The sequence below is a fragment of the Gracilinanus agilis genome, chromosome 6, assembly GCF_016433145.1.
Source record: "Gracilinanus agilis isolate LMUSP501 chromosome 6, AgileGrace, whole genome shotgun sequence".
NCBI lineage: Eukaryota > Metazoa > Chordata > Mammalia > Didelphimorphia > Didelphidae > Gracilinanus > Gracilinanus agilis.
Genome location: NC_058135.1, coordinates 193,402,425 through 193,417,577, shown reverse-complemented (window position 1 = coordinate 193,417,577; position 15,153 = coordinate 193,402,425). Strand labels below are relative to the sequence as shown.

The following is a 15,153-nucleotide window of genomic DNA, read 5'->3' as shown; positions in this document are numbered from 1 at the left end:
ATTGCCCACCCTTACCAATCTTCCACCTATGAGACAATACACCGAAGTACAAGGGTTTAAAAAAAAAAAAAAAAAGGATTGGGGAAATGACTGTTATGTGGCCCCTCTAGGAGCCAGCTGCTTTGTTTGGTTTTGACTCCATAAATATCATCCCCTAATGCCCCTACCCCACACTTTTCAGCTTCCTTTTGCATATTGCCTTGCTTCATCAGATTGTAAACTCTTTGAGGGTGAGGACTGTCTTTTTTTTCTTATTATTTGTACCCCCAGTACTTACCATAGTGTTGTAAGAAGGGGGATGATTTAGGAGGATTGGGGTGTAATTGGGAATCCACTAGTAAGATGTCCTCTCTTCCCTCACAGCCACCCCTCCTTACTGGGAGACAAATGGGGTTCTCTGAGTAGAAATGGGGAACCCCTATAAGGTCATTTGGGGTAGAGGGGTTGTAGGTGTATGGTCTTCTCAAGGAGAAATGAGTGAAACCCCGAAAAGTTGTTGGTGCCCATCGAGGTACTCAGAAACTTTCCCCTTGCTCACAGCAGGAGAGTCAGGCTTAAAATGGAGAACAGCCTGCCTCCCTTCACTGCCCTTACACTAAGCCTCCCACCAATAGAATTCTCACAGATCTGACTTGCAAAACTTGAGAGTTTAATTCAGGAACTTCTAATAGAGGAATAGGGAATTCACAGGAAAGAGGGAGCAGGGTAACTCCCTAAGCCCAAGTCCTTCACTATGCCAGGTACCCACAGAGATTCAGATCCCCAAATCCAATCCCCGTGTTCCCCAAATGCAGCTTCACTGTCCCGTGTCCCCTATTGCATTTGCTAAACTATAGTTAATATGAGACAAGAGGGATACTGTTGGGTAGTGCCCAAGGCAAGTGGGTCTGGCGACTGGCTCCACTAAGGAAGTCCAGACACCCCCCTGCTAAAATTCTGTTGTCACTGTGGTTGGTATCAGGGAATCACAGGACCCAGGATGTAACAAGAGAAACACTGGTCTTCTTTGAATGTCTGGGAAAAAAACCTCCAAAGCTCACTTCTGAAGAGTCTCACTGCCAATTAACAATCACCTCCCACATTGGCTTCTCCCCAAAAGCTGCTCCTTCAGGATCTTCAATCCCAGAAGCCCTTGCTCTGGTCCAACTGTCACTGGGTCTCCTTCCTCAACCCTCCAACTGCCAAAGTTTTCGAGTCTTGTATTCTTACAAAGGACACCCTTCCCAAACCCAGGGGGTTCACCTCAAGTCCCCCACAACAATATGAGTTTAGAAGATAGGTTGATACCAAACTGTGTATGGCTTTGAATGCTAGGCAGTTATTTGAAAATAATGAGAGAGTAGCTAATACTAAAGATACAAAAAGATTTCTTGTTCAAACCTTTCTTTTATAATCCTGGCAAATAATTGCCATAAATGATCTGTCTTTGGCAATAATCTCCCACTGGACAATAGTCCACTATATGACTGTTTTAGAAGGTTCCTCTCTCTTTTTCTTCCATTCCCAGGCTTTCCCAGTTATCAGAAAAGGGTAGCCAATCACTCCTTGGACCTGGAACCCAGAATATAAGACTATACATCACTAATTATTAGAGTATCTGGACCTGTTGGAAATAATCTGAAGGTGAATGGGTAATGAGTATTTGAGCTGAATTTCCCTTACACAAGGGAACACACAAAAGGGGGAAGTCAGCTCAAATCTCCTTAGCCAATCCCTTTCTTACTACTCCAATCAGGTCCAAATGCTCCCATTAGGCCTTCCCCTTGCCTTATAAGTTTCTGTCTTTTCTATTGGTCCTAAATCTGCCTAGCCTGCTTTGATCCCTTTTTAAGATTCTACCTGTATCTAGCCCTGAACCCAGGGAAAGTGAAAGGAAACTCTTCCTCTTTCTCTTCTCTCCTGCACTGAACTATCTCCCAGGAACCAGAATTGAGGTCAGAACAACTGATACCTTATTTCAGCTACAGTTCATGTTAAGTTCTGGTCAAGGAAAATGACTGCCTCCTATAAACTGTGTCTAAACTCTCATCATCTAAAACAATTTCCTTCCTGAGACTGTTGTTTTTTTCTTTGGGGAGTGGGGTGCTATGGAATGAATTGATTGTTTTACTATAATTGTAGAAGGTGGAGGAAGATTTTTTTTTAGGGAAGAGAGGAAGACTGAAGGGAAAAGAAGCAGAAGGATACAGAAATCAAGAGATGAAGGAGGTGGTCACAGAGACTGAGAGGCAATGCAAAACTGTAGACAAAGGGAAGGAAGGCATAGGAAAAAGAGAAATAGCTTTGTAAGGCTAACAAAGGTCTTTCCTTACCAGAACCCTATTAAGTAGATAAAGTATTATTGTCTCCATTTTACAGGTAAGAGTCTGAAACCCCGAGAAATGAAGTGATCTGTCCTTGGGCTTATAGAGAGTATCTATCAGACCCAGGATCTAAAACCAGCCTCCTGACATCAAGGCTAGTAGTCTTTGCCCCACTGGAAAGATAGAGAGGCAAACAAGAATAGTTAATAAGTTTTGATTGATTGTTGATCATCTTTTGAGTTCCAGACTACTATTTATTTGGACTATGACCTTTTATTATGTTCCAGTTAACTGACTAACCACTGTTCACTGGTCAAAGGGCTCTCTTATCCTTAAACCTCCAGAACCCCCATGTCTTCTTCATAACATAGAATATTCCATGTTAACAGGCACTTGAACACTGGTTAAATAACTGAATTAGTGGAATAAACACAATCATCTACCAATAGAAAAATTATTTGCTGGACTGTAGCTATGCTGAATTTATGGTCTAAATCATTGGTCACCAAAACTGAAATTCTTCATACCCCCAAGTGGGATTATGGGAAGACCTATAGCAAGAGATGAATGATCAGCAAATCAAAAGGTGAAAAGATGGGTGACTACCCAACAACCCAACCTTCCTACTATAGAGAATTGATAAGCTTATCTCTCAAATATATCTCTCCCTTTACCTATCATCTCTCAGTACTACCTCCGTCTACCCCTCTGGACCAACATTTTGTAACTATGCCACATAAATATTAAATAACTAATGACAATGATTCTAGATTATTTCCACTCAATCAAAAGAATAACCATCACTGTACAAAAAGACAAGAAAATGGAAAAATTGTGTCTAGAAAGAGATGAATATGTGAAAGAGGTAAACGATGACAATGACTGAACAATCTTCAATGCTTGAAAAATTGTCATCGTTCATATCATATAGCACCTGAAAATATTTCACCATTAGAATGAGCATATCTTCCATCAAGAGATCCATGGAGAGCTAAGCTCTCACCTGTTGTAAGCCATAGGAAACAGTTAGGGTTAACAGTTAACCTCAAACCAGACACCTGCCTCAAGATTTGTGCAAGTCTCTTTGGGGTACATCCCCACCCCTTCCCCAATCATATCTACATCTACTTCCCCAGATTACCATGGTACACTTAGTGGATTCTGCCCTCCAAGGAAATAGCAGTTAAGAGCCCTGACTCATTCTTTTTATTTTGGGGGGAAGAGGTCACCTGGAGAAGGTGAGGTGTGTATGGATTGCCTCATTAAATCATCTCCTCCCTACTCATCCTATCCCCCCAAATAATCCCTCTTCACAATTATGGTGTCATCCCTGAGTCTTTATTCTCATTCTCACTACAATTTAATCATTTGCCAAATTTTGTTGTTTCTATCTGCCAATACTCACCTAGCCATCACCTTAAATCAGGTCATCTTCAACTCTCTCAATAGTCTCATTGGTCTTGATTGTCTCGAGTTTCTTTCCTATCCAATCCATCCTTTACACACCTACGGCAGGGATTTTTCTAAAGCTCTGATTTACTTTTTACATTTTTTTTACATACATTTTACATATACTATGTGCCTGGCACATAGTAGTTGCTTAATGAATATTGACTGATTAAATACAGTAGTATTTAATTTATTAAATTATAAATAAATTTTGTGTATTAAATAGTATTTAATAAATTAATAAATTTAATGAATAAACTAAATGTTAATTTATTGAAATTTATAAAATTATAAATCAATAATTTATAAATAAGTGCATATTTACTAAGACCTTTTGGAGTAGAAATGCAGGTGAAAGCATATGATTTTTCAGTTATTTATTTGGGTATTTTTTTGAGGTTTTGGTTTATAAATTATTCACTTACAAAAATGAACAATATGGAAATGTTTTCCATGATAATACATGTATAACCCAGATCAAATGCTTGGCAGCTCCTGGAGGGTGGAGGGAAGGAGGGACGGAGATAATTTGGATCATGTAACTTTAGAAAACTTATGTGTAAATTTATTACATGTTATTGGTAACAAATAAAATAAAAAATAATAAATAAGTACATATTTACTTAGTAAATATACTTTTATCTTCCATATTGAGGATAAAAAATCATTTATTTAGTATATGAGAATGTTTGCACGAAAAGTTTTTGTATACATTCCAAAAAGTTTGGTTAACACTGGTCTAAATGAAATTGTGTGGTGTCATGGAAAGAATACATTGGGGACATTGGATTTTGGGAAAGTTTGCTTTATACTAACTGACTGGGAGAGGCAGGCCCTATCTAACAGAAGAGCTAAGTTCCATTTCAAATCGGGGTTCCCTTAGTTATTATTTATTGATCTTTATTTGATAGGGTTTCTTCAATTGCAAAATGAAAAGATTGTATTAAATGACTTAAAAGGTTCCGTCCAGCTTTAAATCTGATTTTATTATCTCTCTGGGGCTCGGTTTTTCCATCTGTAAAATGGGAGTGGTGAGGTAATGATTTTAGTGCCATCTCCCTTCTTCTATCATTTGTGCAGACAGTAGATCAGAAGGTTTTAAAGTGAAATTTAGGAGAAATTATAGAGCCAAGGCCGGAAGTTCTTCACTACAACTTCTTTGTAGCAACGTGGCATGTAAGCTCTTGGGTCTTTAAATCCCGGAGCTTTTGCTAGGGAACCTTCCTTCCTGGCCCCGCCCCCGGGGGGTGGGGGTGGCTGGCGGTTCGGCCGCGGGTTCCGCGCTTGCGCGCTGGTGGTGGCGGCGCTGGCGGGGCCGGACCTGGAGGGGCAGGCTGTGGCGCTTCCCAGCGGCAGCGGGAGGGAACCCGCTGGGAGCCGGCAGTGGGGAGTTCGTCGCTATGTTCCGACGGGACGGGAGAAGTCCCTGCCCGTGAGCAGCCGGGTCTCTGCGCGCCAATAGGAGGAGGCGGCCATGGCGGAGACCGAGGAGCAGGGGTCGCGGGCAGCTGCTGGGGGACCCGACGGTGACGAGGACGAGGAGCGGGAGCCGCTGCTGCCAAGGCCGGGCCGGGCCCCGCCGGGCTGCGCCGTGAGGGTCATCTGGAGTCCGGAGGGAGGAGGGGACGAAGAGACCTCGTCGGACCGAGCAGAGGAGGAATTGCTGCTCCTGCCCGGGGGAGAGGCCACCGAGGCTGCCCGTGGGGGCCGCGGCCGTAGTGCCCGGCGGAGCCCCTCCTGTGACAGCCAGCGCCTCCTCTCGTCAGGTAGCTAGCCGTCCGCCTCCTCCGTCCCCCGCCCCCCCCCCCGGGGTCCCCGCAGCATCCCCGTCACCACGGGCTTTCCCAGCTGCTTGTCCACTCGCTTTCTTTCTCCCTCCTCGCCGGGCTCTGCAGTCCCTGGCCCCTCGGGGGACGCCAGCCGCGGCCACCCAGGGCTCCCGCAAGGTCTGGGGAGATGAACGGGGCATCAGCCAGGGTCTTGCCAGCCCCGTATTACCTGGCCTCCCAAAGACATGCCCAGCTCCTGGGGTCACACATCCTAAGCCTTACCCATTTGGTTATTCTCCCGGAGAATCTGTGCCTTTGCGTTATCCTAAGAAAGGAGGTGGTGTGTGGGAGGGGCGGGAATCAACAAAGTTTTTGTTAATGTTTGATATCCCAATGAGGAATTTCAAACTTTGTTAACATTGTCAAGAAAATTGTGCGCCTTTTTTAAATAACAAAGTTGGCATTAATTTGGCATCCCTTTGTGATTTCCGACTTTGCAAGTTGTATGTGGTTTGACAAAGTTTGAATTAGTTGGACATCCCATGTACGGAATTTCAAACTGTAAACATTGTAAAGAAAGTTGTTTGTGTGGTTTAACAAAGTTTGCATTAGTTGATATCCCTTTGGGGAATTCAGTCTTTGAGAGCATTATCCAAGAAAGAATGTGTGTGTGTGTGTGTGTGTGTGTGTCTGTCTGTGTCTGTGTGCACGCGCGTGTGTTTTTTAACAAAGTTTAAATTTTTTTGGAGTATTTCAAACTTTGTAAGCACTGACCAAGAAAGTTTACACGTGTGTGGTTTAACAAGGTTTGAATTAGTTTGTCTTACTGGAGAATTTCTATTTTGTTAGCATTGTAAAGAAAGTTGTTTATATAGTTTACCAGAGTTTGAATTCGTTTGATATTTTTATAGATAATTTAAAACTTTGTAATTGTCAAAGGAAGGGAGAGAGTGTGTGTGTTAATAAAGTTTGAATTAGAATTTAAATAAGAATTGTTCAAAAAAATACATATGTATGGCTTAATACATTTTGGATTAGCTTTATATCCTTATGGAGAATTTTTAATTTTGTAAGTATAGTCAAAAAAGCTGTGTGCGTTTATGTGGCTTAACACGTTTTGAATTTGTTTGATGTTAATGGTGAGTGTTTACTGATTTTTTAAAAAAGAATTGGAGCAATAACATTGACAGCTGTTAAAGCTCAACTCACAAAAATATCTCTACTTTGCATCTAAAATAAGTTTCTGTGTTCTTCTATTTAGTGGATTACCCATAAACTGAAGCCCATCATCAATTCCTAAATTGTACACTAGGTTGATAATTGAGATTTGATGAGGAATGTTTTAATACTAAGGTTATTTTCCCCTTTCCAGAAAAGTTTGCATGACACTTGATATAGACTTAAAGCACTTAAGTGTAGTGATTTTTTTTGGCAGTGAAGATAGACTTGATGGCCTCTATTTTCTTTCCAAATTTCCTCAACTTGTTTACAACTAGTATACTTTTCTGTAAATATATTTAAAACCCTGAGATATAAAATTAGCTTGGGAAATACTGTCTAAAGCAGGGTAGGTAAAATACCACAAAATTGTTTCAAAGAACCTTAGCAATTACCTAGCCTAACACCATCATCTGTTACAAGTGAAGCACAGAGGTAGTGATAGGTAGTAATTTGCCCAATATCATAGAGCTAATAATTTGTAAGAATCAACACTTGAGCCAAGTCTTCCTATTGCATTCATTGCCCCTTCCATTATGTCCTACTGACATAATTGTACCTCTTATCTTTTGTGGGATCCCACATTTAAAGATTGAAGGGACTTTGGAGATCATTTAATCCAAATACATTTTAGATAGAGTCTACCATATGGAAGAGTCTTTCAGATTTTTGAATTTACAATACAATAGATCATTCTGGTTTCTTTTGAATATATATATATACTTTTGTAAGTAAAGAACATATATATTAAGGGATATATGGGTGAAAGTAAAAGTAGATAAAGTGGTTCTCTCACTTTTGTAAAGGCCTTCATTTCCTCTTGCCTAGATTGTTTTAATAGTGTTCCAACTGATCTTTTTCCCTTTGGTTATTGCCCTCTTTTAGGAGTGCTGAATTTAGTTGCAGGACTTGAATTTGCATCCCAACACAGAACCATAGTAACTATACAAGACACCAGACATTTTTAGTCCTCTGCTGTCTCTTCCCCGAGATGAGGAAACTGGACTAAATTACTTTGATAGTGTCTTCCAGTTCTAGATCTGTGATCCTGTAGCACTATTCCTGCTAAAAGAAATCTTGATTCTGAAAGACACAAGAACTTCTGCCTGTATGTACTAGTGTTACTACTACCACCACCACCTCCCCACTGCCCTCTACTCTTCTTCAACTTCTCTATTGGTATTACCATTGTCTTTTCAGTCACCCAAGTTGGAAACAGGAATCATTTTTGATTCTTCCCCCTTTCATCCAATCTGCTGCAAAGCCTTATCCAGTCTTTTTCTGTGGTATCTTTTGTGCTGCCTATACCACAACCCTCTCTTTCTTCAGAGGAGCTATTGCTTGGGCTATGGTAGTGCCTTCTAGCTTGCCATCCTTTCTCTAGATTGTTTTATAGTTGATAGCAGTGATTTTAAGAAATGTTAGGATGACAGTAAAGAGTAAAAGATAATATTGGACTTTTCTGTTTTCAACATATCTTTCATATTAATGCCACATTAATCATTCTAATGCTGTGTGAAGTAAAATACCTCCATCCTGTGGCACCCCAACAGTGATACATAGGTGTCACAAAGTAAGGTCACATCTAAACGCCTGATTCTGGGATCTCCTGGTTTCCCCTGTTGTTCTCTGCATACAGTGCATAAATCTGACCGTACAGCTTCTTTCCTCAATCTCCCCATTTGTTGCTGAATAAAATAGACTTCTCAGCCTTATCATTTAGGATCATGTAGGATCCTCCCAAATTTGGCTCCAACCTATCTTTTCAGCTTTACCATATACGAGTACCTGTAATAGTTTCTACATTCCTGGAAAACTATCTCTTCCCTGACTTCATGGTGCTGTTCCCATCTCTGACTTTATACATACTTCTCTTCAGGCTTCTTATAATTCATTTCATTTCAACACCCTTAAGGCCTTTTTTTATTTGCTCCCACCTCCACAAAGAATTCCCTAAATCCCAACTTAATGTGATCTCTCCCTTCTCAAATCTCTCCTTCTATTTGGACCTCTCCCATGTACTTACATGATAACTTATTACTTATAATTATTTACATACATGTCTTATTTCCCCATGTAGATTGTAAACTCCTTGATTCGTCTTTTTTTTTCCCAGTGGGGGCTATATCCCTACCACTTAGCACAGTTAGTTGCCCATATGAGCACTTAATAAATATTTTTAAAATTGAATTGGATCTTAGGCTGCATTATTAGAAATGTACTCAAAACAAGAGAGATAATAGTTCTACTGTACTCTGCCCTATTCAGATCATGTTTAAAGTATTGTGTTCAGTTTGAAGTGTCACATTTTAAGAGGGACATTGACAAGCCAGTGCTAGTCTAGGGGATGTTTCCATAAGAATTTTCTAACTATTCTTAATATGGTAATGGTAATGGACTCTTCAGTATGGCAGTGAGCATACTATAAATAAGTGTTCAAAGAAGTCTAGATCACAACCTGTCAGGGATGTTTTAGAAGGAATTTTTGCATTTTGTAAGAATAATAAGTACCTCTTACCAAGCTGAAAGAGCTAGAAAATTCAAACTAGCTAGGCTAACTAGTAATAGCCAAGTTTTTATTTGGTTAGTTCTCTGTTATTCTGAGAGGTAGTCCTAGCATGGAGTTGAGCTGATAGATAGGATTCAATTCAATAAATATTTAATAAGTACCTCTAATGTGCAAGGCACTGAGGAAATAGAAGCAAAGCCTATGCTCAGAGTCTTTTTGGGAGACCCACTATGAGAATTGTTAAGTATAATGTGGAGTAGGGAAAAAAGAGGCCAACGGGAGATCTGGCAGGCTTTTTCTAGGAACAGCTTCATAGAAGAGTAAGCTTCTTAGATGAGTCTTTGATCATAGGCTGGAGACTTGAGATATTCTTTAGTGGTGGAATTGTAATGTAGTTTGAAATACAGATGGTACCCAACTAATCTAGTGCATCCTTTACATATGATTTTAATTATCTGACAACTATTTTCCATCATTCAGGTAGACATAGAAAAAAATCTCTTTCCCTTTCCATCTGCTGCCATTTGACATTTCCCAATCCTTGCCAAAGTTGTACTACTGCTCTTAAATTACCACCTCTTTAGTGTCCCAATTTACCTAAATCTATTGAAAGCCTATATTTGAATTTGTAGGTGCCTGAGGTACCAAAGGGGATTAAGAGAAAGGGAAAAGTTTTGGTTTTTTTTTTTCCTCTCCCTACCATAAATGGTTCCTTTAACTTTAGTTTCTAGATCTAGAATTTCGCATCTCTCCTTCCTCCTTGCCTTGGGCCACTCCTATGTTAAAATATTTAGCGGACTCTCTGAAATATGGGTGCTCCTGAACCCGGATGTATCTTAATTCAGTTTTTTGTTACCCAGCAACAGCACTGTTGTCTGGGTAGTTTTTGTCTTTCCCTACTGGGTCCTAAGTGCAGAAAAGAGGGGAGAAAAGGTGGTAAAAGGAAGAGCTATTTTTGTTAACCCTCTGTTTCTCATTGTGTAAGCAGTAAAAACTCAATATCTTAAAAGGGTTATGTGCTATCTTTTTGCTTAACCTCTAATCCTTTAAACAATGATACTGCATTCTGTTTTACAGTGAGTTTGATGAAAAAGAAAACCCCCTGAAATAATGGATGTTTACAATAGAAAGTAAAGGAGACAGACAAGCCCTGGAATCAGGAGGTGATAGAAAAACCTCTGAATTTTTCTGGATTGATTTCCTCTGTAAACTTCTACATTTGAGCTCAGCATATTTCTCTTAAATCATGACTTAGACAATACCTGGGGGGGAAATATTGCAGTATTTTTTTTTCACCCTATCTTGTCTGCTAAGGAACAGGCCTTCCTTCAAGCCTACTCATCAGGGATATTCTTATCTCAAGGCTAAACAAAAACAATCCCACTTCAGGGACTGCCCTGCAGTTTGCCAACCTAGAAGTTATGGAATTGTATGGCCAAACATACTTACTCCTTCTACAGCATCCTTATCGAGACATTTTCTAGCCCTCCCCCTTTAGCTACCCTGTATACTTTTGGATCACTCTAACTCCTTAATAAATTTTCAATAATATTGATTTGAAATTTGCTTCCACTTGCAAATTCTAGATTTGCCCTCTACAGCCAAACAAAACAAGTAAAAAAAAAATGCTTTTAAATACTTTGAGGCAGCTGTCATGTTCCCCTCAAATTCTTTTATTCTCCAGGATCTCAAGTTTCTTCTGTTAAACCTTATATGACAGTAGAGTAGATTGTCACCTTCCTCACTTTGAACATTATGCTTTTATTACTAACTCACTATGTGACTCATCTTAGAAACATAGTTATACATGTTCTTTAGCACTATTAATATAGTATCAATTAGGGAAGGCTAAGTGTCTTTCTGTGGATTGTCCCAAGAATCTGCCCACCATATATAGCTGCAAAATTTTCTATATGATCATGTATGAATTTTAAAGGATTAACAAAGTAAGATAAAATATTAGTGTACTGTCCTAGGTGATAGGGAAGGCTGGCCTGAAAACTTGAAATATGGAAGAGTTTGCAAATAAATGCCATTTTAATGCTTATAGCAGTGATGGTAAACCTTTTAGAGACCAAGTGCCCAAAGTACAGCCCTCATACCACATGTGAACCCCCACCTTACCCCAGACAGGGGTGGCAGGAAGAGCTCCCATTGGGCTGCTGGGCAGACGGATGGGTCATGTGAGAAAGGCGTGTGCGGAGAGGGGGAGGGGAGCAGCCCTCTCCTGCACACAAGCCATAAGTTCACCAACACAGGCTTATAGGTTCATATCATATCTTGAATTAGGCAAATAGTATATATTACAAATTCTTAGGCACTTGAATTAATTATTTGTAGTTGATATATTATGTAGTAGAAATAACATAATTATGTAATATTTGGCATATTCATTAATAATGCTTTAAAGTTTACAGAACACTTTCTCTTGAATAATGTTGCAAAGGTGATCCTTCTATATTGTATTCAGATAGATTCTTATGAAATGGTTGAAAACTTTAATCTTGTAAGAAAAATAAATTTGCCTTTTATTGATAGAATTTTCTGATCATGCTTTTAAAAAATAATAAAGCAAATATCTAGTTTCTTTCACAGACTTTAAAGTGGCAGAGTTCAAATTAATCAGATTTGACCATTTTCTGAATTCTTGTGACCCCCCCCTAGAAATATAGGTATTCAATATATCTTCCAAAAATAGATGAAAATAATTTGGAGATTCATCTCTTTGTTTTCTCTTATCCATGTCAAAGCATCCTTCCATTATCTAGATAACTAGCTGAAAAATGGAAAAGAATTGCTAATGATTATGGAAAGTTCTATCAGAAAGTACTGCCACAGATCATTATTTCATTTGACACTGTCTAAAATCTAATAGTAAATATAGAAATATGAAAAGATGAAAACATTTTAGTACTATACCATTTTTCTTTGCATCATTGTCTTTGTTCACATTCTTTTTATTTTTAATCAAATATCATTGTTTCACTTCCACTTTGGAATCCTGGGTCATCTCCATTGCTATAGTGTTTTTAATTCTTTTTTAATTCAGTAAATCTCATATGTTCTATTAACATCTTTTTAATGCAGTACATTTTGGAGGTACTTCAGAGATGAACATATTCTTGGAGGATCCAGAATTTGCTGATATAATACAGAGAGCAGAACAAGCAATAGACTGTGGAGTTCTCCCAGAAAGAATCTCTCAAGGTTCAAGTGGGAGTTATTTTGTCAAGGATCCCAAAGGGGTAAGAATTTTATAGAATAAATATGTTCAACATAAGTTTTGAAGGAAAAAATTTTTTCCTGTATGAAACTTTTTAAAAAATTAAGTTTATTTAATTAATTTAGAATATTTTCCCATGGCTACATGATTCTTGTTCTTTCCCTCCCTTCGTCCTACCCCCCCTCCCATAGCCATCGAGCAATTCCACTGGGTTTTACATGTGTCATTGATCAAGACCTATTTCCATATTAATATTTGTACTAGGGTGATCTTTTAGAGCAGTGATGGGCAAACTTTTTTAAAGAGGGGGCCAAAGGAAAGGAAATGCTCATCTCTCAGACTGTTTCATTGTATTGTATCCTACTCATTGTATTCGTCAGATTAGGAATAATGTCGTTTGGGGTAGAACATTTCAGGCTGCCCTAGTTGCCCATCACTGGTTTAGAGTCTATATCTCCATCAAACCATGTGATCAAGCAGTTGTTTTTGTATGAAACTTTTTTAAAAGTTATGAATAATGGGGCAGCTGGGTAGCTCAGTAGATTGAGAGATAGGCCTAGAGACGGGAGGTCCTGGGTTCAAATGTGGCCTCAGACATTTCCCAGCTGTGTGACCCTGGGGAAGTCACTTAACCCCCATTGCCTAGCCCTTACCACACTTCTGCCTTGGAGCCAATACAAAGTATTGACTCCAAAATGGAAGGTAAGGGTTTAAAAAAATAAAATAAATAAATGTAAAAGTTATGAATAACAACTCAAATAGAAATAAAACCTAATGACTTTATTCAACTCAACTATTTTTAGTCTTATATTCTAATCTTCATTTATGTATTAAATGTGTAATTACATTTAATACAATGTATTACAAAGTTATAATCAAGATGTATTTATTATTTTGTTGTCTGCTTTTTTAGTTTGCCATAACTTTCCTGACATAAGAGACTTTTAAAGATAAATCTTTGGTATATTTGGAGTTAGCTCATTATTTGGTTACTAAAACCTGTTTTAAAATAGCTGTAGAGATGTTTTCCCACTAAACTCAGAATTACTTTCTATTCAGAAAAGACAGGCAACTCAATAATAGTTAACCCTATATTAAAAAATAGAGAGAAATTCTTAATAAAATACTTTCATTTAGAACTGTGGTACTTAGTTGGCTAACTTTTGTCAGAAGTCATAAATTTGCTGTTTCATTGCCTAATATTTTGAAATGTTTTAATGCTAAGTTACTAGATATTGAGCCATTAAGTTTCATACAGATAATAATTGCCTTCAGCAGCTTAAAATATTTTTTAAGCTGATGAAGTTTTCTAAACTTTTGAAATTTTGTGAAGTTGAATATAGTTATTTCATAGGAAAACTATCTAATCTTGAGGTTTATACCAGCCATTTCAATCACATAATCTCAGAGCTCTAAAGGAAACACAGGCCAATCCATATACCTCAGTTGGAATTCAAACATTCACTTTCTTTGTGAAACATACTAGTCAAAGACAAGAAACATTCCCTTGCCCTCCAGAAGCTTATTACATTCTACTGAGGGGATGTAGCAAATACACAGATAGTGTTTTGGGGAATTTCTGAGGCTGTTAATATCTTCTGTAGTACTTCCAACAAATAGGCCTCCAGTTCTTGAAGGAAGAACTCGAGTGAGGGGAACTTTTTGACAGTTCAATTTTAAAGTTTTTCTGCTTCTGTCTGGAACAGAATAGATGTTTATTGAATGTGTTAATAAGGATAACACCAAGCCTAAATTTGTGTCTCAGTAGTTTCCACCCATTGGTCCCAGTTGTGTCATCCATTGTTCTTTTGAGTAACAAGTATCATATCATTTCTTCTCAATGGTAAAAATATTTTGTTTCTTCCACAGAATTTCATATGGCATGAACTCTTGACCCTTAATCATTCTGGTCACTTTCCTGTAACATAGTACAGCTAGTCTTTAGTAACTATGGCTCCCAAAGTGAAATACCAAACTCTAGATATGGTCTAACTAGGTCAGAGTACTTGTAAGCCAATCCTTTTACCTGCCATGAACACTATTCATCTATGATTGGGCTACCATTGTTACTCTTTTGGCTCACTATCAAAGAGCAGTCCCTTAAAATATTCTCATCTTTTTTCAAACAAACTACTTTCTAATCAAATGCCCTTTGTCTAGATTTGTTATTTGAAGCTAGCAAAGCAAAAAATGAACCCATATTTAGTTCTAGAAATAGAAAATAAATTTTTTTGGCCATCTCATCTTTAAGAAAACATAACTTTTTCCAAAACCTTTTGATTAATACATAGCCAATATTTATTTCCACAAAGAACTATTACATTTTTAAAATAAGCTAATTTAAGAAAATTGGGAGCACTAAATTTTTTTAAAATATTGTATTGCGGCTTTTTTTTAAGCTCAGATAAAATATAGAGGTAATTTGATTTTCTTATTCTTTTCTCTCAATTTCTTATTTTATGCTTTGTATTTTGGTGTTAATACTAGTTATTGTACTTTGATGTACTGCAATTATATTGCAAAGTTAATATTTCTTGCCTCAAAAGAAAATGCAATCTCAGGTCTCTGAATATATTATTTGTAAGAAACAAATAATGATGATGTATTAAGAGTTTAGATCACCATTTGAGCACGTGAAATCTTTAAGCATAAAAATAGGTGTTACTTTGTCAGAAATAAGGA

General features: G+C 38.1%; 1 protein-coding gene across 1 annotated transcript in view; it reads left to right on the top strand.

The window, feature by feature from the left end:
- Nucleotides 1-5,083: 5,083 nt before the first annotated feature.
- The window catches only part of PI4K2B (phosphatidylinositol 4-kinase type 2 beta), a 29,755-nt gene continuing 19,685 nt past the window's right edge, over nt 5,084-15,153 (top strand). The window contains exons 1-2 of the mRNA XM_044681755.1: nt 5,084-5,518; nt 12,336-12,493. Of these exons, the coding sequence (XP_044537690.1) occupies nt 5,227-5,518; nt 12,336-12,493 (450 nt within the window). The 5' untranslated portion in view covers nt 5,084-5,226. The remainder of the gene's footprint in view (nt 5,519-12,335; nt 12,494-15,153) is intronic.